The sequence below is a fragment of the Vigna angularis genome, chromosome 11, assembly GCF_016808095.1.
Source record: "Vigna angularis cultivar LongXiaoDou No.4 chromosome 11, ASM1680809v1, whole genome shotgun sequence".
In the NCBI taxonomy this organism is placed as follows: Eukaryota; Viridiplantae; Streptophyta; class Magnoliopsida; order Fabales; family Fabaceae; genus Vigna; species Vigna angularis.
In genome coordinates, this window is record NC_068980.1 from 22,035,086 (window position 1) to 22,059,432 (window position 24,347).

The window sequence follows — 24,347 nt, forward strand, 5'->3', positions numbered from 1 at the left end:
TGTTGTTTTAAATGCTTTGTAAGTATTGTAGAGTTGTAAAAAAAGATCATAATTAATTAAAAAAAATTAATTAACATCGAATATTGACAAATTTCGACGCCAATTTAATAATTGTCGAACTTTTTAAATTCGACGTGAAAGTCAAAAAACAAGGACGTTATACAGTATTTTTATACCAGTGACAATTTGATTATATAACAAAAATCAATTTGGCAAACATAGTTTTCAAATATGTAAAACTTTTGATATCTGAATTATGTTCACATTCCAAAATCTATCTATATTAAATGAATAATTAACAACAAAAATAAAATGCCTATCCAATAATACAAGCCTTACGATAATCAAAACACAACCCTCGTAACTTAACTTTCTTGAAACATAACATAAACATTTAATTTTAGTTATATAAGACCAGTTCAATGTTTTTTCATGCTCCGAATTATAACAGCTTTCTTCAACTCATAATAATAATAATAATAATAAATATAAAGAAATAATAACCTATGTGAACCCTGAGCCTTGTACTGTCCATTGTGGTGTCCCACTCTATGTAATGAAACTCACTTTTTGTTTTCCTCTGTTTTTTCACTCAAATATAAAGAAAGGTGACATCTCTGGTTTGCCATGTGTAATCACCCTTCTGCGTCTGCCACACCTGCACCTTCCCCCGCACACTCCTTCCTCTGTCTCACTCTCTAACTCCAACGTTAGATTTTTTTCGCAAAATGACATATTATATCAAATATTTAAATTATATTTTAAATATTTCTTCCTTTTCACCTTCACCCTACTAGGAATAAAAGAGAAAGTACTACAGTTATTCTGGTGGGAATAAGGTACGGGAAGTAAAGAAGTCGAAATATTAAATTTATGTTGAGAGTTATCCTTTTTTTTTTTTTAAATAAAAAATATTTTTTAAAGATAGTGAATATTCATTAAAACAAGAAAAAGAGTTATTCACTTCATTTTATAAAACCTTTCACATGACAAATTTATATTTTAGTTTCCTTATTTATTCAAATAACATATATTTTTCTGTTTCAGTTATTGTTCTCATTTCCACTCCCACTACTCACACTGCACCTTCATGGCGTCCCTCACTCCCGGCGTCCTCTCCAAGCTCCTAGAGAATGCCGGCAGCAAGGTAACCGCCGCACACCGCCAGGCCCTCCTCCAGGTCACGGAGATCGTGCCTCGTCTCTCCTCCACCTCCGCCCTGCAGACCCGCGGCTACTTCATCAAGCTCTCCGACTCCCTCCACTCCGCCTTCGTCTCCGTCCCCGACGACGACGCCCACCTCATCTGCTCCAACAAGCTTCAGCTCGGCCACTTCGTCTACGTTACCCGCCTAGACCGCGCCTCCCCCGTCCCCATCGTCCACGGCCTCACCGTCCTCCCCAAGCGCCGTCCCTGCGTCGGCAATCCAACCGAGCTCCTCCCCGGCGCGTCCCTCCACGCGCTCCAGAGCCAGACTGAAGGGGTGAAGAAGAGGGTCGCTGAGAAGAAGGTGGAGACGAGGAGGTTGAGTTTGGACTCTGCGAGAAGGGTCTGGGATCATAGCCCTGTTCGCAAGGAGAAAACCGGTTCTGCGAGTTCCGGTGGTGGTAAACTCAAGCACAAGAAATCCAACCCCACTTCGCCTAACGTGTGTTGCTGTTCTTTTTCTGCTGTTTTCTTCTTCTTTCAATCATTTACTCACATGTGGGGATGTGTGGAGAATAGAAGGGAAGAAAAAGGAGGGAAAAGGAAGTATCTTTGTTTTTTTTTGGTAGAGAGAAAAATTATTTTTGTATGTGGGAATGAATTTTTTAAATTCAAAATTTTTAATGGACTTTCTTTGTTTTTCATTCACCGTTCCAAGTTCCTATTTTGGCAGGGAGTATGATGGATGGAAAATAAGAGAAAAAATTTAAAATTTGAATTGACATGGAGAGGAAAAAGGATTTTTTATTTATCAAATAAATATTTTTTTTTCTTTTACTTTTTCTTCGAGTAAAAGATCTGAACTGCATTTAAGTTTGTGTTTTATTTTTAATTCTTAGTTTGTTTGGTGAATGAAAGGTTTTTCCTTTTGGATCCCTTGGGCTGTTTGTTGTAAATTTTGCATGGGTTTTCTATGAAGGGGTGGTTTAATAGAGGGTTTGTCAGGGAGTGAGTGAGTGTGTTCTTATAGTATGTATTTGATGGCGGACATGTTATAGTAGTCATTAAGTTGTGTTCAGCAATGTCCCAAGTTTAAGGTTGTAGATTTTTAAGGAAACGTGAGGTTGTCGTCCCACTGCTGAATGTTGTTGTTTTCCTTTTGTTAAATCACCGTTTTGGATAAATGGGGGCCCTCTTTTTTTAAAATTTTTTTGCGCTTTTAAAAGGCTTTAATTTCTGTTGTTGTGGACCACGGCCACAGCTTTTTCTTCGTAAGCTTTGAAACGTTGTCAATTTTTTTTGGCAATGAATTATGTAAATGTGTTTCGTGAACGTTTGAGGTCAATATGGTAGGGCCTTTGGTTGAGGGTACTTTTGAGGGTGCTACAAGCTCTGATGTCTGCACTGCATGTAGCAAGATTTTAACACTTTTACTCTGATGTTGTATGAGACAAAAAGGTTTATTTTTATGCGTCGTTTGTTGTGTTTTAGCTTTCTTGAAGCTTATTGGGGGTACATGGTGTATGATGCTGTAGGTGATAGACAAGAAGCTTTCTACTAAAGCTGATTCTCCGCTAAAATCTCCAACTTCTAGTGTCTCACCCTTGAAGAAAGAAAACGAGAATCTGTGTCCAAAATCATTGACAAACACTCCTCTGAGGAAGAGTACTGGCAGTAGGTCACCCTGTGGTGGCACTGTTCATACCCAACTAGTAAAGGTTCCCCTCAATTTCAAGACTTGGTCTTACGATACTCCTGAATCTTGGGATGATCTCTCACCCTCCATGTGTGATCTTGCAAAGGTATTGAACTGGGTTTGTGTCTTGCTAATATTCAAACTTGCTCGCAACCATCTCTAGTTTTTGAATTTTGTTGTGTCACTCTTTTGCAGCAAGTTGTAGGTCATAGAAATTTTACTTTTTTGGTGGCTGTGCGGTCTCTTGAAGAAGCATCTGCTACAGATACTGTGATCCAATGCATGTGGTATTTATTTATTTAATATTTTTATTGTAGACAATACAGTTCTTATGTTTTTGTCACCTCTTTCTGCGCTTCCTTCTTCTCATTGGTATTGGCCATACTTATGTCTAACAAATGCATATTATCTGTTCATGCAGTATTTATAATATTGCATTTAATGATATAATGAACCTAAACACTTTCTAATTTCAGAAAGCATTTCTAGTTATTAAAATACAGAAATGCTTCTGTTACTGTTCGTTTCAAAATATGGTTAACTGATTTGTGTTGTAAACTGTACCTGTACCCCTTTCAGTTTTAGGGTACAAGTTGTTGTGGATTTTATCTTTCTAAATGTGTCACTATTTGAATGTTATTTCAACTAAATTTCTTGCCAAGCAAATATCATGACAAGTCTTATTGTTATTCCATCACTATCATTGTCACTTGTTGATAATCAGAACTGGAAGGAAATTTCTCTGTTTTCTAATAATAGCTTGTCTGGATCAGCTTCTTCAGGGAAATAGTTGTTTCTTTTCTGAAGCTATCTTAAAGTGATTGCTTTTCTTGAAGTTAGCTAAACACAACATGCACAGAAACATACACATTGTTTTATCCTCGTTTGGGTAAAGATGAGCTACTAGAATGGCTTTATAATTTTATCGACTGAGATGAGCATTCTTTCTCAGCATGTTTGCAGAACTTTGCAAGTCATATCAAACACATTCTGCTGGATCACTTGTGAAGCAGTTTTTGGAGCTTCACCTGAGTTTGCGGAGAGTTTTAGTGCTGTTTGATTCTTTACTCACCCCATTTCCCGAACCAAAGCCATGTGGCCACTCTACCCTGCAGTGTGCAACAGAAGATGCTGGCAAAGTTCCCAGTGGAATGAATGCTATATCTTGGGTACAAGCTGCCATAGGTACCAATCTTTCCAGATTCAATCTATTTGAAAAACAGGTGAAAAGTGAGGTTCTGAATGATGAGAAATGCCATTATGTTGTCATTGAGAATTCTCCTGAGGACATCAATACTGAGAATGCAACTGCCCAAAGCAAGCAAAACCGAGCAACTCAAGCAAGTCCCTTGCCGAATTCAATTGCTAAAAGGCTTCCTTCTGCGAAGCGGAAACTCTTGGCAACCAAGAACAAGGATGCTGCCAAGCAGGATCAATCAAAAGGAATTGAAATAAAGGTGGCTGCAAGTTTGGCTGAAAAACTGCTCGAGGCATCTAGTGAATGGTTCCTGGAGTACTTGGAGGAGTCCCTACGGAATGAATTTGGATTGAAAAATGAAGTGAACACTGAAATTGCAAGTCTTCTCGGACAGCTCAAACAGGTGAATCACTGGTTAGATAATTTGGTTGGTGGAGATAATAAGGTCGATCGGAGAGTAGAGAAGCTAAGGAAAAAATTGTACCGGTTTCTACTAGAGCATGTTAATTCCACTATTGCTTCTAATTAATAAATGTGCAATAACTCAATGACTAACAAAATTGAGAATATGGAGATTACTATCCTCAACTGACTCTGCATTGGACAGCTGACATTGGTATTACAGTGAAGATTTAAAGTTATAAGGTCTCTGTATAACTACTTTAATTAGGATCTTAACCCTTGTATAATTTAATTTAACTTTCTGGCTGAACAAAGTAATTCCCAAGATTGTACTATTTTTGAGCTGTATTCTATGATAAGGATATGTCATTACTTACTATTATTGACTGTAGATTTATGCTGTAATTTATTTTGGATTAACCTTTTGGTCATTTGTTTCCAAAACGGTATTTAAGCTAACCTTAGAAATCTCAAGTACACTCTTAAGGTGTAGTGTATGAGCAAATGCCATTCTTTGCGTTTATTGGCTATAAACCGTTAATTCTTGGTTTGTAGTGTTGTGCCAAAAGGTTGGCTTTTTTCTGTGGTGCAGAATGTTTTGGTTTCGTTTTCAAGACAAAAGAATAATCGTGCCAAAGGGTATGGTAGAGAAAGAAAGAGACACTGATAGAGACATTTTATAAGAGCACTAGGACAAAGTGTGAAAACATCAAAATTCAAAAGCTAATGCCTTCTGTGATGAAGGTATACTTTGATATTTTAGTTGGTCAAAAAGTAATGTGTATGGGATGAATTTGATGATCTCGGAAGCTGTGCCTCCTCAACAATTGGAGCTGACTTTCCCAAGGCTTTCATTCCTTTACAAGACTTCATGTGTTCGTACATTTTCTCAGGCTTAAACGACTTCCCACATTGCCTGCATCATCAAGTCCTATTTATGGTCTTTCTCATTGATGATTATGATAAAAACGTGAAATTGAAAGTGTCTCGAAACATATGGGCATCAAGTACATAGCTCATACATACTACACTAACTACTCACATTTAATTGAGATGCATGAAACAACTGTGAAATCTTTAACACTATACCCCGCAGCCAAAAGTTGGTAAACATCACAATCTGCTAATAAATGTCAACCCTTTTTTATATTTTATATTTTATTACAAGAAAATCTAAATTATGGATTTTGACTAGACTTATACAACCACCACCCTGAATCTTCACTTCACTGGCCTTTTTGTTGGAAACTTTTGCCACTTGTCGTTTCAGTATATATGTTTTAATTTTGTTCATACTTATTAGACTAATAACAAACAGTCTAGTGCAGCTTTTCTGGTCTCCATGCACCTCATTTAGCTGAGCCTCAATCAGGTGCTGACAAGTCCTAATATTGTAATCCTATTGATCTTCAACAGAGCTAAAACATCTTCCACAAATATAACCGTGAGTTTTCATGCAAAGTTGCTTCTCACCATACTGTTGAAATGGTAATAATTGAAATTATATTCAAGAGGTGACATTTTGAGTCACTTACGAGCAAATTGGTCCACCAAATGGTTTGGAAGAACCTTGATTTAGCAAGTCGCCTAACTTTTTCCTGCTCCTGTTTGTTTCCTCTCCATCAAAGCTTTTTCTGCAACCAAGAAAAAAAAATGAGAAATCAAGAAGCAACCAAGTAGATAATAATATTAGGATCATTATTTTAAAATATATTCAAAGTTCAATTGATACCATAACTCATCACCTTGCGCCATATTGCTGTTTCTGGTCTTGATGACCCCAAGAAGTCCTAAAGCACCTCTCTGATCCTCCCAATCGGTCTCCCTTACAAATCTCAGCTTTTGTTTCAGGTATGTTGCTGGGTTCCTTGGAAATTTTTGTTTGAGCCGGGTTCATCATGATGAGTGCTGCATCATTTGTTTCCACAGTGCCACAAGTGATCCAATTTCGAAAAATATTAGAAACTTTGGTAGAATTGCTTCTGATCTTAGTGAAGGATGATTGAGATGATGATGTGGATATGGTGGACAGGGATGAATCAGGTGAGTGAGTCTTATTTTGGTCATCTTTGTGAGTGCCCTTCTTACTCAACAGATTGTGATACAAGGAAGGCAATGAGCAAGTCTCTAATTTCTCCTGGTGCATTTCACTGCCTGTTGTGATCTCTAAGTGCTTCTCTTCTTCAACCTTAGAAGAGTCATCATCTGTCACAGAAGACCTGTCTGAGCTGAAGACCAACGAGTCCTGACTGATTTCTGATGACCCTTTTGTTGGAGAATTTGTTTTCGAATTCTGGTCTGGTTGAATCTGAGATTCTTCTTCTGCTAGAGACAGTGGCGGCTGCTGCTGCTGCTGGTGTTCTTTGTCCTCTACAACTTGTAATTGAGGGCACATCTTTTCAGCATGGATATCACAACCTACAGCTTTCTTTTCTTCCAGTGAAGGAGTTGTTGCTGCAGCATTATCCAAAAAGTTGTCCAACTTAATGAGGATTTTGACATTATTGGAAAAGTGCAGAATGCTTTGGAAATGTCCATGGATAGAAATTATGGGTGGCCATACTGAAATATTAATGAGAATAACAAAAGTGGGAATAGAAATTTTCTCTAAGTACATACCAAATGGGGTAGTGTGGATTTGTGATCCTTTGAGGATGTATTCATTGTCAGAGATGGGGGTTATGAGGTCGTCATCCAGCAAGTCTTGCCACACATATCCACTCTTGTACCTTCTGCCGTTCAATAATTGTTAGTTACAAATTCATCACAACGCACACATATGGTTAAAGGTTAAAAAAATGAAGTATAGAAATGGACCCAAGCAAGGATTAGGAGGGTATCACTCAACCTCTTGTAGGACCAAGAAAATGCCTCAGGCAAGTCTTTTCCTCTCAATTCCCCAAGCCATCTCTTGACATCTTTTCAGGAGATAAATAAAAGGCAATACCGTTAGCTAATAAAAATCACATTAATCACAGCAAAAATGATCCATCAACACCTAGAAAGAGATTGTAAATGTGAAAGGAAATATGATGTGACAAGAGAAAAGATAGAAACCAAGAGTCTGAAATGTAACAAGTGTCTGCATTTCTTTACTCTCTATTCACATCATCTTATGCGTAGTGCACCAGAAACAACAATATGCAGAAAAGGAAGCATCGAATCGAACAAAGGAAACACAACACACCTCTCAGATAAACCCCATTACGAGTAAGATGAAGAACACGAATTAGATGAGGATGATCTGCACGACCACCTATCTGACTGAGGAAGTAAACGATGTGAAGCCTTCTCACTTCTCCTAAAGCTTTGCCTTCCATTTCAATTTCTCTTGGTGTGTTATTCTTCTTGCTTTTGCTGCAGTAAACACCAATACCCTCTTAACAAAGGAACCCTACAAGTACTCTTCTTTTGAGGAACAACACAAAGCACCCTCTATTGTTTAACTCAGCTATCTTCTACTATGCTTCAAAATATTATATAAAACGTAGAAAGCAGCAGCTAACATTGGAAAACACACAACACAAGAGATCTTTGTCTCTCTGCCGGCCTGCGACACAAGGAACTGAACTGACATCACAGCATGCAAACCTTCATGTGAAATAAAATATTCACAAATTTCATATCATTATCATATAATATATGTTTAAGATAATGCAGGCCTGCTAGGTAGCTACATGAGCATATATGCATGGAGTGCTTACTTGTTCTTATCTTCTAACAAGAAAACAAAAGCATTTTATCTCCCTAACATAGACAAAAGAATGAGAAACATCGAGACCAGAGAATACCAAGCAAGTGATTGGTTTGTGGACTAGAACGCAGTTACCTTTACCTCTTCTTTCTAACAGAAAAAGCAGATAGAGAGAGAGAAAAAAGTGTGCAAGAATTGACCAGGGTTTGAGGATATATAAAGATGTAGTTACAGAGGGATAATCTGATTTCTCGCGATTTAAGAAATCATATAATAAATGTATTATAGTCAGCTTTTGACTTAACATCATTGTTCCCTAAAAAGTTCTTTTCTGTTTCTTCTTTTTCTGTTTCATAGAGGGATGGTATGAAGAAAAGAGAGAAAAAGAATGAAAGAAAGATAATTAATGTGAGAATTAAGATTTATTGTTTGACTCAGAAACTAGAAAATTAAATTATTTTATTTCTTTTTAATAACTTTCTTTATTGTTATTATTATAATAAAAATTATGGATCTTGAATAATAGCACAAATAGTATTGTTTTGGAATATGTTGAATAACTGCCTCTTCATGTCTTTTATTATATTGTTTCTTTTTTTCTCTAAGTGTTTAATGTGCATACTATTATTACACATACTTGCCTATAAATTTTTTCATACCTTTTGCATTGGAGTAATTTTGATAATTTATTATTATTATTATTGTCATTGTTGTTGACTTTCTCAAATTCAACAAACAGAATTCATGGATAAACCAATTAGAAACTGAAATGTAGTCCTAATCAATTATTAAAATTATTGATGATTAAGAAAACATACCACTTTGACTTGGTCAAATAATTAAATGAAATGGTATATTGAATGTATTGAAAAATATTATATATATATATATATATAGTATATGATAATTAAAAAAATATTAAAAGAATAATATTTTATTATTATTTTTGATGTTTTTGTTATAAAACATATTATTCTTTTCATTTTATAATTTTATTGTAAAGATGCAGCAGCATGATTTGGAAACATATTATTTTGTGAATAATTAAATTAATATTTTTACAGAGTAATTAATACAATTTTATTTTAAATTATTCATATAACGAATACCAATGCTTATTATATATCAATGTAAACGATCTATAATATGTGAAATTGATTATCACATTCCCAATATTAAATCTTTAAAAGAAATATTTTGTTTATCTATAATTTAATAATTCTTTTAATATTTAAAAATGAATCCTTAATATAATCAATACTAGAAATGTTATATATATATATATATATATATATATATATATATATATATATATATATATATATATAAAGTGCCTCCATAAATCTAAAAGTACGTTCAGTTTAAATATTTTATTAAGGAAACGTACACTTTTTTCTTTGTAAGAATAAGTTTGATGACACGTTTTAGCAGTAATGTTTTTTACAAATTTAAAGAATTATGACAAATCAATAGCCATACATAATAGTTTGTCATAAAAATATAATACACTTTTAATTCTCGTAATATTTATTCTAAAAGAAATGGACATGAAATTTATTTACGAAGATTCTTTTTTGTAAGAGATGTGAACATTAAATGATAAAATGAAGAATAATAAAATCAATTGATATTTTAACAATTTTAGACTTTATTTCACATGTATTAAGAAATTAATGCATTTTATCACAAGAACCCTACATTTCAAGAGATTGGGATCAGGTTTTTCTCTCACACATTTTTTCTTAACATATAATTAACAATTTTTTTTCTACGTATAGAATAATAATTACAAATTCAATGAAAAAGGATATAAAATAAATGAAGGTGTCTATTAGACAAACTTTTTCGATCATAAATACTTTAAAGAGAAAAAAAAATTATATGAATTTCTCCGTGAGTTATTGAAATTAATTTATTCATTAGTTGTAATTTGTACAATCTTCATGTAATTTTTCTGATTTTTAGTTTAATTTGTATTAAACTAATTACTTAATCAGTTTTTTATTTTGTTGTCCATAAGAAATTTAAATTGTTTATGTTTTGCTAGCAGCCTAACACAAAGATGCACCCAAATGCAACCAAAAAGAAAAGCAAACCATGCTTATAGAAAACCAGTTTGACCTAATTTAAAAACACAAATTGTTGAAGACAAATAGATGACAAAAAAGACTAGAAAGTGTTTGACAATTTGAAAATACCAAATGGCAATATTGGCCAGCAAATACAAGAACACTATACAGAATAATAATCATATAAAGTGAAAGTGGAAAAAAATATACTAAAAAAATTAAGAAAAACATCAAACATAATGGTCCAAAAAACAAAGGATTTTGTTGAGATATTGACCTTTTCATGATGTGTAGATCCTCCTTTGTATAGTGTGAGTACCCTTTTGATGATTCCATTGCCATTGAATACATGACACATAAGTTTTGTTTTATCCCTTTTGTCATTCCTTCCTTCAACATCACATTGCAATTTTCATCACAAGATGACTCATAAATAAGTAGCTGAAAATAGAAACTAGGAAACTATAATAATAATTCTCTGAAAATCATTCAATTAGAGATTGTCACCTTCAATGAAAAGGAATCATTCCATTTTTGTATCATCATGTCTAATATGGAAAACGATTTCTTCATTGAAGAACAAATCCAAAACGAAACATTTTTTTTTACTTTTTTTTTATATATTTGTAAAATTTTGATTTAGATTTTCAAAATATAAGTGTGTTTATTGTTCTCTGATTTCTTCTCTTTCGGTGCCAAGTTACCAATAATTTTGTTTGTGGAATATAGTTTTTCCCTTTCTTTTTCTTTTTTACATATATGACTAATTAGCTATTGCATGATCTCTTATTTTTGCCGAAAAAGGAAAATAAATTGGGACCATATAGCTTAATTTAATGAATTGGATGAACAATTATAAATATAAGGAAAAGAAAAGTAGTGAGCAATATTTATTAAATCATGTGATGTGAACCTAGCTTACTAATTTGAATTAAAAGTTCATGAAGAGGGTCAGCAAAATAATGGAAATTTTTCTGCTTAAATAACTCATGCATAGACAATTCAACAACCTATTCAAGTAATTAAAACACTAGTCAATTTAAAGGTCAATAATAAATATTTTTTTTATAACAAACATTGTAACAAATAACCAAGTGAAGATGCAAAACATGTATATATCATATCATGTATGTATGTGTACTTTACTATTTTACTGCATTCAGCATAGACATGTAATTTCACTCTTCTTAATTACATATATAACCCAAAAGAATGATATAGTGATATAAAAAAAAAAAGAGTCAATGAATCTCTCTATCTTCAACTTTACCAAACTTAATTATATTTTTGTAGTCAGTTCGATTATTTTTTGTATAGTAAATTAGGATTGTGCTATAAAAGAAATTACTAAATATCTAATTCAATAAACTTAATTGAGCCAAATTATATATATAATAATAAAAATAATAAATACAAATGCTCCAAAGAAGATACAATATCGTATAAATCTCTAATTACTCTAATAAAAAATACTAATTAAAGTTTGAAGATTGTTTTGTGCAGAGAAAAACAATAATGTCCGACATGTGTAAGATACATAAATTAAGCTTTAACTTATTTTGTAAGTACAATTTTATGTTTAGTAAAAATGAGTTTTATGTTTAGTAGAAGTGATTTTAAAAATAATGAAATTTAAAAGTCTAACTTATAGTTAATATATAAATTAAAGTTTTATACATAAAAATTCATTTTACAAACTTTACTATTTTTCTAATTATTCTTTTACATAATTCTTTCTAACTTTTTTCTAACTTCTCTCTAAAATTATGGTATTACCTTTTGTCTTTTCTCCAATTAGAAGTCACCATGTACAGTACAACATAGTTTAATCTAATCAATGATTTAGTTTAGAGTAAATATTTTCACCTTAAATTTCTAGTTGTCTCATTTTCTCTTGTATTTGCATGTGAGTTGTAAGATTTGCATGATTGAATAATATATATGTTGGTGAATTAGTTTTTTTTTCGTTTTTTTTAACAAGTTAAGACTTTTTTAATTTCTTTAAATCTTTTTTAGTGAGATGTGAGATAAAGAAAGTTAATATGATTCATTTAAGTTGAGTTGTATTTCGATACTCTTAATAGTCTCATATAATTTAGGTTAGAAGCCAAATGTAGTTTAAATATTCATTTCTTATTTCATCCTTCGATTTGTCTTTAGAGAAAAAATTGTGACGGAACTCCAAACTCTAAAATAGATAAAACCTTGGATGCACTGTGATTGACCCCAACGAAGACAATTAACAAACTTGGAATCAGAACATTGACATTCATCGTGGACCGAAAACGAAGTTCTAAAATTTTGGTAAGATATGAGTCACTAAATCAATTGATGTTAGAAATAGAAATTTATAAAGTTAAAATACTTTTGTTATTTTATAAAGAATTAATTTGACGATTTTGTTTTGAATTTGAGAGTCCATATGAATTTAGAAATACAAAACAATTGTATACATGTTGATTTTTCTATGATTTGATTGAGATTAATGATATTATATCATGGTGTTTATGTTTTTTATGCATACTTTTTTTTATTTAATAATATATTTTTTTCAAACTTTTAAGCAAAAGTAAGAATGGGACAAATTTATCTCTTTTGATGAATTTTTTTGTACAAGTGATTGTTTTGTCACTTGAGTGAAAATTGAAATAGGACATCTCTTTTCTTGAAATGTTTCTTGCTCAAGCAACAACTTGGTTATTCAAGCTAAAGTCGTGATAAGACAATGCTCTCTCCTTTTTATGATTTTCGCAAGAAAAAAACCAATTGCTTAAGTGACATTTATGTGGTAAAAATGTTGAGAAAAGTCGGTCTGGGTCAAAGAGTAGAGTCAAGTCATTGTAAGCATAGCGTTGAGCTAAGTTAGCCTAGGTTGGAAAATTGAGTTGAGCCGACTCAGGTCAAAGAATCAAGCAGAGTTAGTCTAAGTCAAAGAATTAAGCTAAGTCTGTCTAAGAAGAAGAATCAAGCTGATTTAACTCAAGCTAAAGGTCAAAATGTGTTAGCTTGAGTTGAATATTGAGATAAGTTAGCTTGAGTCTGAATTCAAGACGAGTAAACCCAAGTTGAAGGTCAAGTTGTGTTAGCCAAAGTTGACGTTCGAGCCAAGTTAGCCCATGATGAAGGTTGATCTGGGAAGGTAGAGTCAAGTAAGCTTGGACTGAAAGTCAAGCCGAGTTATCATGGACTTAGGTCAAGTCGAGTCAACCTTACTAAAGGTCAAGCCTAATTTATCCAAGATGAAGGTCAAGCCAAATCGACCTAGACCGAATGGTCAAACTGAGTCATCACAAGTCTAAGGTCAAGCCAATTTAGAATGATCCAAAGTTGAGTTGACTCAGCCCAAACCCAGGTGACAACGAATCGACATAAACCCAAGTCGAGTTAAATCAGTTTCGCATAAGTTGTCTTAAGTCAGTCCTTGCTGATGTTGAGATGAGAATGCTCAAATACAAGTTGAGCTGAGTGAACCAAATCCAAGTTAACACAAGTCGACTTGAGTCTAAGTCGAGCGAGTCAGCCTGACCATATGGACTTAATAATTAATAATCATGTATATTAGATCTAATTGATAAAGTAGATTGGTCTAATTAAAATTGGATTGAAAAAAAAATCATAATTAATTTAATTAAAATAAAATTGGATTATATAGATTATTTTATTAGATTTAGATTCGAAAAATCCAATCCATGATGTACTTTCCTCATAATATCTAGTACTCCAAAAAGAGTTAAAAAGTTCATACAACCTGATTTGGAATTATTTTTTTTGGATTACGTTACTCGATTTAAATAACTAACTAAATTTTACACTCAATGAAGCTTAAATTCAAAATGTTCGAGAATTGATTGAAAAAGAAGTAAAAGAAATTGACATTTCCTTTCATAAAGTTGTATGTTTTGATTGAAATGTCCAAACTAGTGGAATATATATTATACTTATAAAAAAAACATTTTGAAATAAGTGGGAGTTGATCCAAAAAAATTTATGAGATAGATAAAAAATATCCTAAAACTTAACTTCTAAAATGTTATATATGCTTTTTTTTTATTAGCAACAAAACGCTATTTTTAACAAAAACCTCAAATTTACATTCTTAGAAACTCTTTTGTTCATTAAAAAAGAGAAAAAGAAAGAGAGGGAACTTTATGATATTTATAATGTTTACACGTCTTTGCATTTTTTACAATGTTTGTATATCTACAACCTTGAAGTAAAAGAATCAAGTCATGAAGGAAAGCACACTCAGAAAACAAAAGAAGGAATGTATAGGTTTTACGAATTAGAGAAATAGTCAAATTTTTAGTTAACACTCACATTTTATCTCTCTTTGCAAACTAGCTATAAGATAAAATCTCCAAAACTTCAAACCAGAGAAGAAAAAGGTGTTGTTAATCACTTTCAAGTGTTTTCCAACCAAACCACAGGAAGAAAAATTCTTTCATGTGCAAGAAAATGCTACAAAACCACACGACAGAGAAGATCACATCACAACACATAAATGAATGAGTCATGAAGAAATAAAAGGGAAGTGATATGTGATGTTCACCTGACGATGCAGGAGGTTTTAATGGCTGTGATTTTCCATTGGAGTGGCTGAATGTGCTTATAAAAAGTGTCAACGATGTTACTTTATGAACATTTATATGGCTATAGTATAAAAGCAAAGCAGTGAAGTTTACCAAAAGCACGTTTCTATATCGTGAAAAATAGCTGCATAAGCTCGATTATAAATAAGTTAGCAATAGTAACGTAGAAGGAAATTCTTCAAACATTCTCCTCTTTTGCCTTAATAAAGTGAAACCTTTAGAGAAAAGTTTATAGGTTTGCCTTTCCTTGTAGAGAAACTTTGCCTGTCCCCACTTGCCACTAATTTTGAGCTTCTCATAGAAGAAAACACAATTTTCTTTACCTTTATAAGGAAGATTCCCCTTATAATGACGAGAGATGACCAAGAAAATGTGTTTATTAATTTTCTTGTAGAAAAAAATTCGCATTGAGCAATTCTAATATAACCCTACGTACTTTCTTTATTCCACTAATATCGTTGAAGAGCTTAAATTTATTTTAATGAAGGTTTAGGTCATAGACGTCATGGTAGAATATGAATCTAACAAAATAATTTTTCCACTCTTTCTCATGCTGTCCTATTAAAATTTAGTAAGATAGGGAAATAGTTCATCACACTTGTTAAATTCAGCTTATATAAGGGAATAACACCTCAAATATCCTCTGAATTGTGCATATGTATCTTCTTTCGGATTGGTAGTCTTTATGAAAGAAAGAAAAAAGGTAAAGAAGATTACGCCATAATTTAAATATTAAGCTTTATATTTTTTACTTCGTAATTCAAATTTTGAGATTTTTTTTAAAGGATTTTTTTTACACAACTTACCAATCCTTACGAGACATTATTTACATAAATGAAACTTTATCATTATTGGTCACCATGATTTCTCTCATGGAAATATTTGTAATAACAAAAGTTCAACACCCTATATTTTTTTATTGCCTGCTTGAATACAAAAACTTTATAACATAACAAAAATTGTGGTTAGACAAATTATGAGTGCAAGTGTTTTGTCTAACAAACAATAAACGTAAATATTTTCACTATGTCTAATAAGTAATTAATGATTATCACATAATAAGTACAACCTATCACTAAGCTAACGTAAATAATCCTAAAATTTAATTTTGTGATATAGGAAATATCTTTACTATTCGTCCCCAATGAGATTGGTATTAAATATAAGCTGTTTTAAATGTCTCTTGCAATGTGAGCTAAAGTTGCATCGGATGTAAATTAACATTGTATGTTGCTATGACATTATATGTAAATTTTGAATAATTAATTACAAGTATGTTATCAATAATTTTTTATGTTTATTTTTGGTTTAATTCCTATTTTGATCCCACTTTTCGTAGGATCTGTTCAAATTGGTCCTACTTTTTTTCAAAAGTTCACTAAGATCCCACTTTTCGCAAAAACGGTGCAAGTTAGTCCTTTTTGGTTACGGCGTTAAAAAACTAACGGCACAGCTGCCCAGCTGGAAGAAAATTGATGAGGTGTACATTTTTTTGTTGACGTGGCACTGTGAATTGGTGATTCATCCTGAGAGCAGAGGATTCATGGCTAATTGAAAAGCAAAGTTAGGGTTCTGAAATCTAAAAGCAGGAGGTTTCAGCAAAGTTAGGGTTCTGAAATTTAAAAGCAGAGGTTTAGGGTTAGGGATGAATTCATCACAGAGTTATTCTTCCTGTTCGAAGGCAACCTCCAAAGGATTTTCGCAATCCTCACACGGTGTTGTTTCCAGGGGAGTTGGGATAACCCCTATTTGCCAATGTGGTGATATTGCTGTAATGAAAGTTGCTAGAACTTCAAGGAATGCTGGGAGGAAATTTTGGGGATGTCGCCATTACAAGATGAGTGTTGGTGGGCAGCGAAAGAGATGTAGTATCTGCCGTGAACTGGGGCACAACAAAAAAATGTGCCCTTTAAATCCAGCCATCATCCAACCAACACAATCAACACAGGCACAAAGTTCACAACCCATTGCACCTTCACAGCCATCAAGTCCCCAATCTCCTCAACCACCACAACCAAGTCAAGATTCCATCCGAGATTTAAGTGAGCCAATACAAAGGCAGAAGTTAAACATTAGAAGAAAAGATCCATAGATTTAGTTGAAAATTTGGATGTATTAATATGTACTCTTCTTAACTACTTTAATTGTGGATGTATTAAACACTTTCATTGTCTGTGTTGAATTCTTATCAAACACTTTCATTCTGTATGTTGAATTCTTATTAAGCACTTTAATTAAATATGTTGCACTGATATTATGTTGTGATATTTGGAAGTAGTGATATTATGTCATTATATATGTTTTTTGCCAGGTATCCTTAATATGTATTATAGTAATATAGTAAGGGACCAATTTGAACAATTTTTAAAGGAAAAAGGGACCATCGTGAACAAATTCAAAAGCAAAGGGGGACCACAATTAACATTTTTAAATCAAAGGGGGGACTAAAACGAACTTCATTACACGAACTCAGATTGTTCACTCATATTACATCCATAACCCTTATTTTTTCCTTCATCATGGGGTGCCAAAACATCACTTCCCACCATTGAAACACTAGGACCAGCCTAAGAAAAGTGCAAAAAGTGCTTAAAACTCAATTTTTTGGCCAATGGTGACCCCAGTTCACCTGACTGAGTACCTGTGTTGGACTTTCTGTACAAAATCCAGTTTTCTCTCGAGTAATCGTTTACAGTGTCCTTGTAATCGATTACAGTGTCAAAAAAGGTGTAAACTTGATTTCTAAGGCATAATTCGAAAGGTCTTTGAGTATAGATTCCAACAAAACAAGAATCAACTCGTTTGGAGTTCGGTGGAGAAAGTTATGAGCAAAAGAACAAGCAAAGGTCAGAGTTGGCAAAAATATATGAAACGCTAACTTGAAAGAATAAACTGTACCAACTCAGATGTCCAAAAAATACAAATTAGTAGTCATTGGAAAGATTTTTGAGTCTAGTTTCTAATAAAAAAAGAATCACATCATTTGGAGGTCGGTGGGAAAAGTTATCAGTAAAATAGCCAGCAAAGGTCAAAGTTGACAGCATGTTATCTCACCCAAGTTGCTCATCTCATAAACATTGTTTTTTTCCTCCATCATGGGGTGCCAAAACATCACTTCCCACCATTGAAACACCAGGACCAGCCTAAGAAAAGTGCAAAAGTGCTTAAAACTCAACGTTTTGGCCAATGGTGACCCCAGTTCACCTGACTAAGTACCTGTGTTGGACTTTCTGTACAAAATCCAGTTTTCTCTCGGGTAATCGTTTACAGTGTCCTTGTAATTGATTACAGTGTCAAAAAAGGTGTAAACTTGATTTCTAAGGCATAATTCGAAAGGTCTTTGAGTATAGATTCCAACAAAACAAGAATCAACTCATTTGGAGTTCGGTGGAGAAAGTTATGAGCAAAAGAACAAGCAAAGGTCATAGTTGGCAAAAATATATGAAACGCTAACTTGAAAGAATAAACTGTACCCACTCAGATGTCCAAAAAATACAAATTAGTAGTCATTGGAAAGAGTTTTGAGTCTAGTTTCTAATAAAAAAAGAATCACATCATTTGGAGGTCGGTGGGAAAAGTTATCAGTAAAATAGCCAGCAAAGGTCAAAGTTGACAGCATGTTATCTCACCCAAGTTGCTCATCTCATAAACATTGTTTTTTTCCTCCATCATGGGGTGCCAAAACATCACTTCCCACCATTGAAACACTAGGACCAGCCTAAGAAGAGTGCAAAAAGTGCTTAAAACTCACCGTTTTGGCCAATGGTGACCCTTGTTCACCTGACTGAGTACCTGTGTTGGACTTTCTGTACAAAATCCAGTTTTCTCTCGGGTAATCGTTTACAGTTTCCTTGTAATCGATTACAGTGTCAAAAAAGGTGTAAACTTGATTTCTAAGGCATAATTCGAAAGGTCTTTGAGTATAGATTCCAACAAAACAAGAATCAACTCATTTGGAGTTTGGTGGAGAAAGTTATGAGCAAAAGAACAAGCAAAGGTCAGAGTTGGCAAAAATATATGAAACGCTAACTTGAAAGAATAAACTGTACCAACTCAGATGTCCAAAAAATACAAATTAGTAGTCATTGGAAAGATTTTTGAGTCTAGGTTCTAATAAAAAAAGAATCACATCATTTGGAGGTCGGTGGGAAAAGTTATCAGTAAAATAGCCAGCAAAGGTCAAAGTTGACAGCATGTTATCTCACCCAAGTTGCTCATCTCATAAACATTGTTTTTTTCCTCCATCATGGGGTGCCAAAACATCATTTCCCACCATTGAAACACCAGGACCAGCCTAAGAAAAGTGCAAAAGTGCTTAAAACTCAACTTTTTGGCCAATGGTGACCCCAGTTCACCTGACTGAGTACCTGTGTTGGACTTTCTGTACAAAATCCAGTTTTCTCTCGGGTAATCGTTTACACGGATGCTGTAAACGATTACCAAGCCCTTTTTTGAACACTCTTAGTCATCCCTTGCAGAGCTTGCTCCTCCAACTAATGAGGGGTCACCCCACACTCATTGGACTCACATCACATCACCAACCACCCTTTCCCACCACTGAAACACCTGGACCAGCCTCAGACAGGTGCACAACTGCCTAAAACTAAGCTTTTTTTCCAATGGTGACCCCTGTTCACCTGGCTGACTACCTATGTTGGACTTTATGTACAAAATCCAATTTTCTCTCGGGTAATCGTTTACCAGGATTCTGTAAACGATTACCAGACCATTTTTTCAACACTCTGACTCATCCCTTGCACTACTTCGTCCCTCTACTCATCACGGGTCACTCCACACTTCTTGCGTTTACATCAATGACCAACACTCATCTCCCCACTCAGAATTTGATCAACTCCTTCCCATTAATTACCATTAATTTGGATGTATTTGGATGTATTTTGTACTCTTATTAAGTACTTTAATTGTGTGTGTTGAATTCTTATTTTGCACCGTTTTTGCGAAATGTGGGATCTTAGTGAACTTTTGAAAAAAAGTAGGACCAATTTGAACAGACCCTACGAAAAGTGGGACCGAAATAGGAATTAAACCTTTATTTTTTGTAAGTAATGTGTAAATAGATGATTGGCGAGTTTAGTGTTAGTATGAGTTGGATAAAATTATTGTAAATTATAAAATAGATTAAAAATCTTAGTCTACCTTAATTTAGATTAATTTAGAATGAATTCACGTACTAAGAAAACAAATATCAAAAAAGTAAAATATTTAGTCATAAAATTAATTTAAATAAAAAAATTTACCTTGGATTGATAAACCAATTACTTCTCAGGAGGCTAATGTTTCTTATTGAAAATAAGAGTGATTGACATATGGTACCATATTTTACCTTCAAACTATAAAAAATGACAACTTTTTACCATTAATCTTTGACAAGGAACTTAAAAAACAGAAAAGAAAGAAAAATCAACCAAAAAGTTCAAACTCTAACAGTCAAAGTCTAGGATTATTCCAAATGGAGAGCAAAGTGAACCTAGGATCTCATTTACCAAAATATATATAAGATTCTAAACAACCCAACCTACATTTGATAATATATCTTCCAATTATACTATATGAAGTCAAAACAAGAAAACACAGGGTAGAGTGAGTAGCATATAGTTTTATAGAGTCCAATGATGTCAACCTATTATTCAAGTCTCTATCTTGTCCCTTTTGGTTGTCCCCCAAAACCACAGTGCCAATTAACAACTTCATACAACATTATTTTTGAAACAAAAATCAAAATGCATGCAATGTTATTATTCGAAGCCGTATTACATTATCATTTGAAAATCATAATGTCATTTTAAACTATTCTGATGAAATTGGATAATAAATTAGATGAAACTGGTCAAGATTGATTGGAGAAGATGGCACTATTCTAAGATGCATACAGTCTATGATGCTCACCACAATTATTTTAAAGAGTCTTGTCTCCATCTTATTGTGCATCTTTCCTTTTATATATATATATATATATATATATATATATATATATATATATATATATATATATATATATATATATATATATATATATATATATTATTGATGATGTCAAACACAGGTGGAAATTGGTGTGACCACAACACATTCCAAGTTATAGTGGCAAACATTTCAGGGAAAACACAGCTGATTTCATTATCCTTTTTTTTTTAATTTTATGTAAAAATTTACATTTTCTTTATCTATTAATGACTATAAAATTTGTCTTATTTTTGTCCTTGGTAGATAAAAAGTATGTCTATATTTGTGGTTATTTTAGAAAAATAAAATTTATAATAGAGAAAATATAATGCTAAAGGGATACGTGCTTTTTGCTTTTATATTAAATCAAGAAAGAAATAAATTATAATTACATAGATAATAAGATATTGCATCAAATGATAATCACATAAATGTAAGTAATTATACAAAAAAAACATACATAAGTAAAATTTTATGACGGTTAAATGTTTTTGTAGATGATTTGATTCGATTCGATAAACAAGATATACAAAATAAATGTATAATCCAATTGATGGAAGAGAAATTACCTTGCTAATATGAGTGGGAGAGAAAAAAATTATGTAGTGAAAGTTCTCAAATGAAAAAGTAAACACTGAAAAAAACAATGAAGATAATTTTTTTAAATTATTAAATAAATTAAAGGTGTAAGGATATTTTAAAAATGAAAATAGTACAAGAATGAAAATAAAATATATATATATATATATATATATATATATATATATATATATTATCTCTATAAATAATTTACAAAATTGAGTATTGTTTATATTATTACTCGTATATGTGTTTTTTAAAATTATTTCTAGTGCATATTAAACAATTTTCTTTTGTCTATAGTTTCTTAAAAGATGGGTATTTTACACATTTTTATATTTATGCGATTTTCTTATATTTATATGATGTAATTAGTTAAATAATATCCTTAAATCATTGTAAGGTAATGCACAGAGGTTGTGATGTTATGATTTGATTTTGGTTCACAGATTTAGTTTGATAAATCCTAAATTGCAAAACTATTTTACAGCTCTATTTCATATTTTCTCATACTTATCTTTAACCCTTTCCTTCGCCTTTCAATGCGTTTGTGATTTTGTTTAATAGTGTATATTTTATTAAGTTTGGTCTCGGATTGTCATGGAGATTGTTAGGGAGGATTATCAAGGAAAACACAAAGAATGTAGAAGAAGAAAACGAAAAAAGAAAAATAAAGAGAAAATTAAGGAAACAAATAGAAAAATTATAATTGCTAATTAAATAACAAATTTGTTTCCTATTAAATAATTGCTCCTCTTTTTCTGTCAGGACACTCATAAAACCTATAATCCTCAAATGATCCCTCATTAAATTATAATAAAAATTCTTGCATTTCATTTTTTTCATGCTTTTTAATTGGATATTTAAGAAAATGTTTCTAAATTTGAAAAATACATTTTGAATTATATAATTAAAAAAAATACATTTCGGAATTTCGGAAGGAGTATTTGCCAAATACCTTCTTATTCTATAAAAACTCCAATTAGTTATTTTGGAAAGTGCTTTTCGAATCTAAAAATATCTTCGGAAATATCTAATCTGAAATATAAAAAAAGATTTTTTAAATTAGGTGTTTCAGAAAATAATTTCCAAATAAAAAAAATTGTTTTCTTAAATATAAATCTAAAACCATGCACCCTGCCTAATAAAAAAAATGGAGGGAGGTACAAGATGCTAGTGTCGCCAAAGAAGGAAGAATGAAAGGAAAAGTGGGAAGGAACCACTTAGGGCTTTTTGAATATATTTTAATCAAGGGTAAAATGAGAATATTTAAATTTATGGGGCTGCAAGAAGATAAAAAGGAGGTGTAACAAGATGCAGCCAAGAAAATGGTATGCATAAATAATCACGAAGCCCATTTAAAATATTAACCCAATTTCTCAATGGATGATACTTCCTACACTTCATTTTTTCTTCTAGCACCTTCCTAATTTGTAGTGTCCATTCTACCCTTGAATTAAAAAAGTGGATCCCTCTTTCTGCATGTAGCTTATATTAATTTTTATGAAGGTGAACAAATTCATAATGTAAAAAATAATTAACCTTTTAAATTATGGTAGAGTTTAGAAATTGCAGTTTTAGTTTGACATGATGCAGATTGTGGTAACATGTAACAGCAAACCTCAAAATCCTAAAAGCTTATGCCAACTGGGAAGAATAATGGAGATAGGAATGCATGTATTTGGCGTTATTCTTACAGTACAGTTACCGTAGATGTCCTACACTCCTGTTGAACAAAACTCCATGAAAATGAACATGCATCAATGCACACTGAGGAGACATAAGTAGACCTACTTGATTCTCTTATTTGGTTTCTTCTTCTTGGAAACACTCATAAACTCAATCATCAATTTTCTATATCATTTCATGGACAGCCTGTTTCACATTACAACTATATATGTTTCACCATGTTCCACTTCACCATTAATCCATCAACATGCTCCACTTCTCTCCTCTCAAAAACATCACATTAATCACACCTATAATACATATTTTAGGGTTTTACAACCACTCCCCTTCTCATCATACTTATAATTTATTCTTATATTTTCTTTCTTCTTAGTGTATTGTGTAAGGATTCTTGTAATTTTAGAAGCTCTAGAACAATTGGGGACTAAGACCATTCTTGTCCTCTAACACTCTTTTTAACCTTAATATAGCAATTGTTCAATGTCTTTTCTCAATCTAGTCTTAATATTTATTAGAAAAAAATAATGTATTTTTCTTTTGTTAAATATGACATTAAAGGATGATGACTTAACAAAATGATATAAACATTTTTTTTTCTTTTACAAAAATACAAATATACCTTTTTGTCACGTCATCACATTCTACCAAGGTCAATCCTAATTTAATGAAAGGAATTATATTGATTTTGTCTAATAAACATTGAAACTATATTAAGTAAAAAAACACGAAAAAAAAAACATTAAACAATTGTTACAAATATTGGTACCGAATGAAATATTAATACTTTTTGTCTAACACTTTTACTCCTTAAAAATATTTATTTTTAAGAAGTAACAGTTTTGTCTATATCCCATATTATTGTCTAATTTATACATGAATAAGAAATATATGTTCTACTTTTTTAATAAGATTCTATTGTTACCTACAAAGTATGCATGAAGGCCATGTATGCGCATAAGCCTTTCTTCTTCCCAGTAAACTTTTATTTGAATTTTGTTAAATTTTTTGAAAATTTTAATCAGGAGAAGTTATCATAACTATGATCCAACTGAGACAAGTTCATTTTTTCAAGCCTAAAAAACAATCGTTACAAACATGGTGATAGTGGTGTGTATTCTACATGAAGAAAAGCAAATTGGAAAGAGAGCAGAACAACCAAAGCACATGAATAAACTTCACTTCTGAATAACACACCAATGACCAGTAGAAACATAGTTTTCACAAATTCTTTATCTTGAAGGAAAAGATTATAAAATATGTCGGAAGAATGTGAAAGAAACGAGTACCTTCTTTTGCACAATGGAGGAACAGACTCTATCAG

General features: G+C 32.2%; 2 protein-coding genes across 7 annotated transcripts; one reads left to right on the forward strand and one right to left on the reverse strand.

Annotated features, from left to right (window-relative positions):
• Positions 1-1,058: 1,058 nt before the first annotated feature.
• On the forward strand, positions 1,059-4,628 carry LOC108333545 (uncharacterized). The gene is made up of 4 exons (XM_017569010.2): positions 1,059-1,648; positions 2,682-2,948; positions 3,038-3,129; positions 3,795-4,628. Exons 1-4 carry the CDS (start codon positions 1,091-1,093, stop codon positions 4,567-4,569), a joined length of 1,692 nt encoding a protein of 563 aa, XP_017424499.1. The 5' UTR covers positions 1,059-1,090; the 3' UTR covers positions 4,570-4,628.
• Positions 4,629-5,099: 471 nt separating this feature from the next.
• Positions 5,100-14,880, reverse strand: LOC108332531 (protein SOSEKI 1). Of its 6 annotated transcripts, none has more exons than XM_052871243.1 (8): positions 14,755-14,880; positions 10,483-10,595; positions 7,630-7,799; positions 7,291-7,360; positions 7,062-7,171; positions 6,188-6,896; positions 5,978-6,076; positions 5,100-5,358 (listed from the first exon to the last, which is right to left on the reverse strand). In XM_052871243.1, exons 2-8 carry the CDS (start codon positions 10,587-10,589, stop codon positions 5,202-5,204), a joined length of 1,422 nt encoding a protein of 473 aa, XP_052727203.1. In that variant the 5' UTR covers positions 10,590-10,595; positions 14,755-14,880; the 3' UTR covers positions 5,100-5,201. The 6 variants fall into 6 exon arrangements, with proteins under 6 accessions (XP_052727203.1, XP_052727202.1, XP_052727201.1 ...); XM_052871242.1 differs by having other exon boundaries at positions 7,062-7,174; positions 10,483-10,591; positions 14,755-14,879; XM_052871241.1 differs by having other exon boundaries at positions 7,062-7,174; positions 14,755-14,879.
• Between the last annotated feature and the right edge of the window lie 9,467 nt (positions 14,881-24,347).

Bases quoted from the DNA above. Each gene is read 5' to 3' on its own strand.
- LOC108333545 (XM_017569010.2), top strand. From the start codon at position 1,091: ATGGCGTCCCTCACTCCCGGCGTCCTCTCCAAGCTCCTAGAGAATGCC. The intron at 2,949-3,037 runs GTATTGAACTGG...ACTCTTTTGCAG, and splicing joins CCATGTGTGATCTTGCAAAG to CAAGTTGTAGGTCATAGAAA. The intron at 3,130-3,794 runs GTATTTATTTAT...ATTCTTTCTCAG, and splicing joins ACTGTGATCCAATGCATGTG to CATGTTTGCAGAACTTTGCA.
- LOC108332531 (XM_052871242.1), bottom strand. From the start codon at position 10,589: ATGACAAAAGGGATAAAACAAAACTTATGTGTCATGTATTCAATGGCA. The intron at 6,077-6,187 runs GTGATGAGTTAT...TCTTGGTTGCAG, and splicing joins AAACAGCAATATGGCGCAAG to AAAAAGCTTTGATGGAGAGG. The intron at 5,359-5,977 runs GTAAGTGACTCA...TTGATGATGCAG, and splicing joins TTTGGTGGACCAATTTGCTC to GCAATGTGGGAAGTCGTTTA.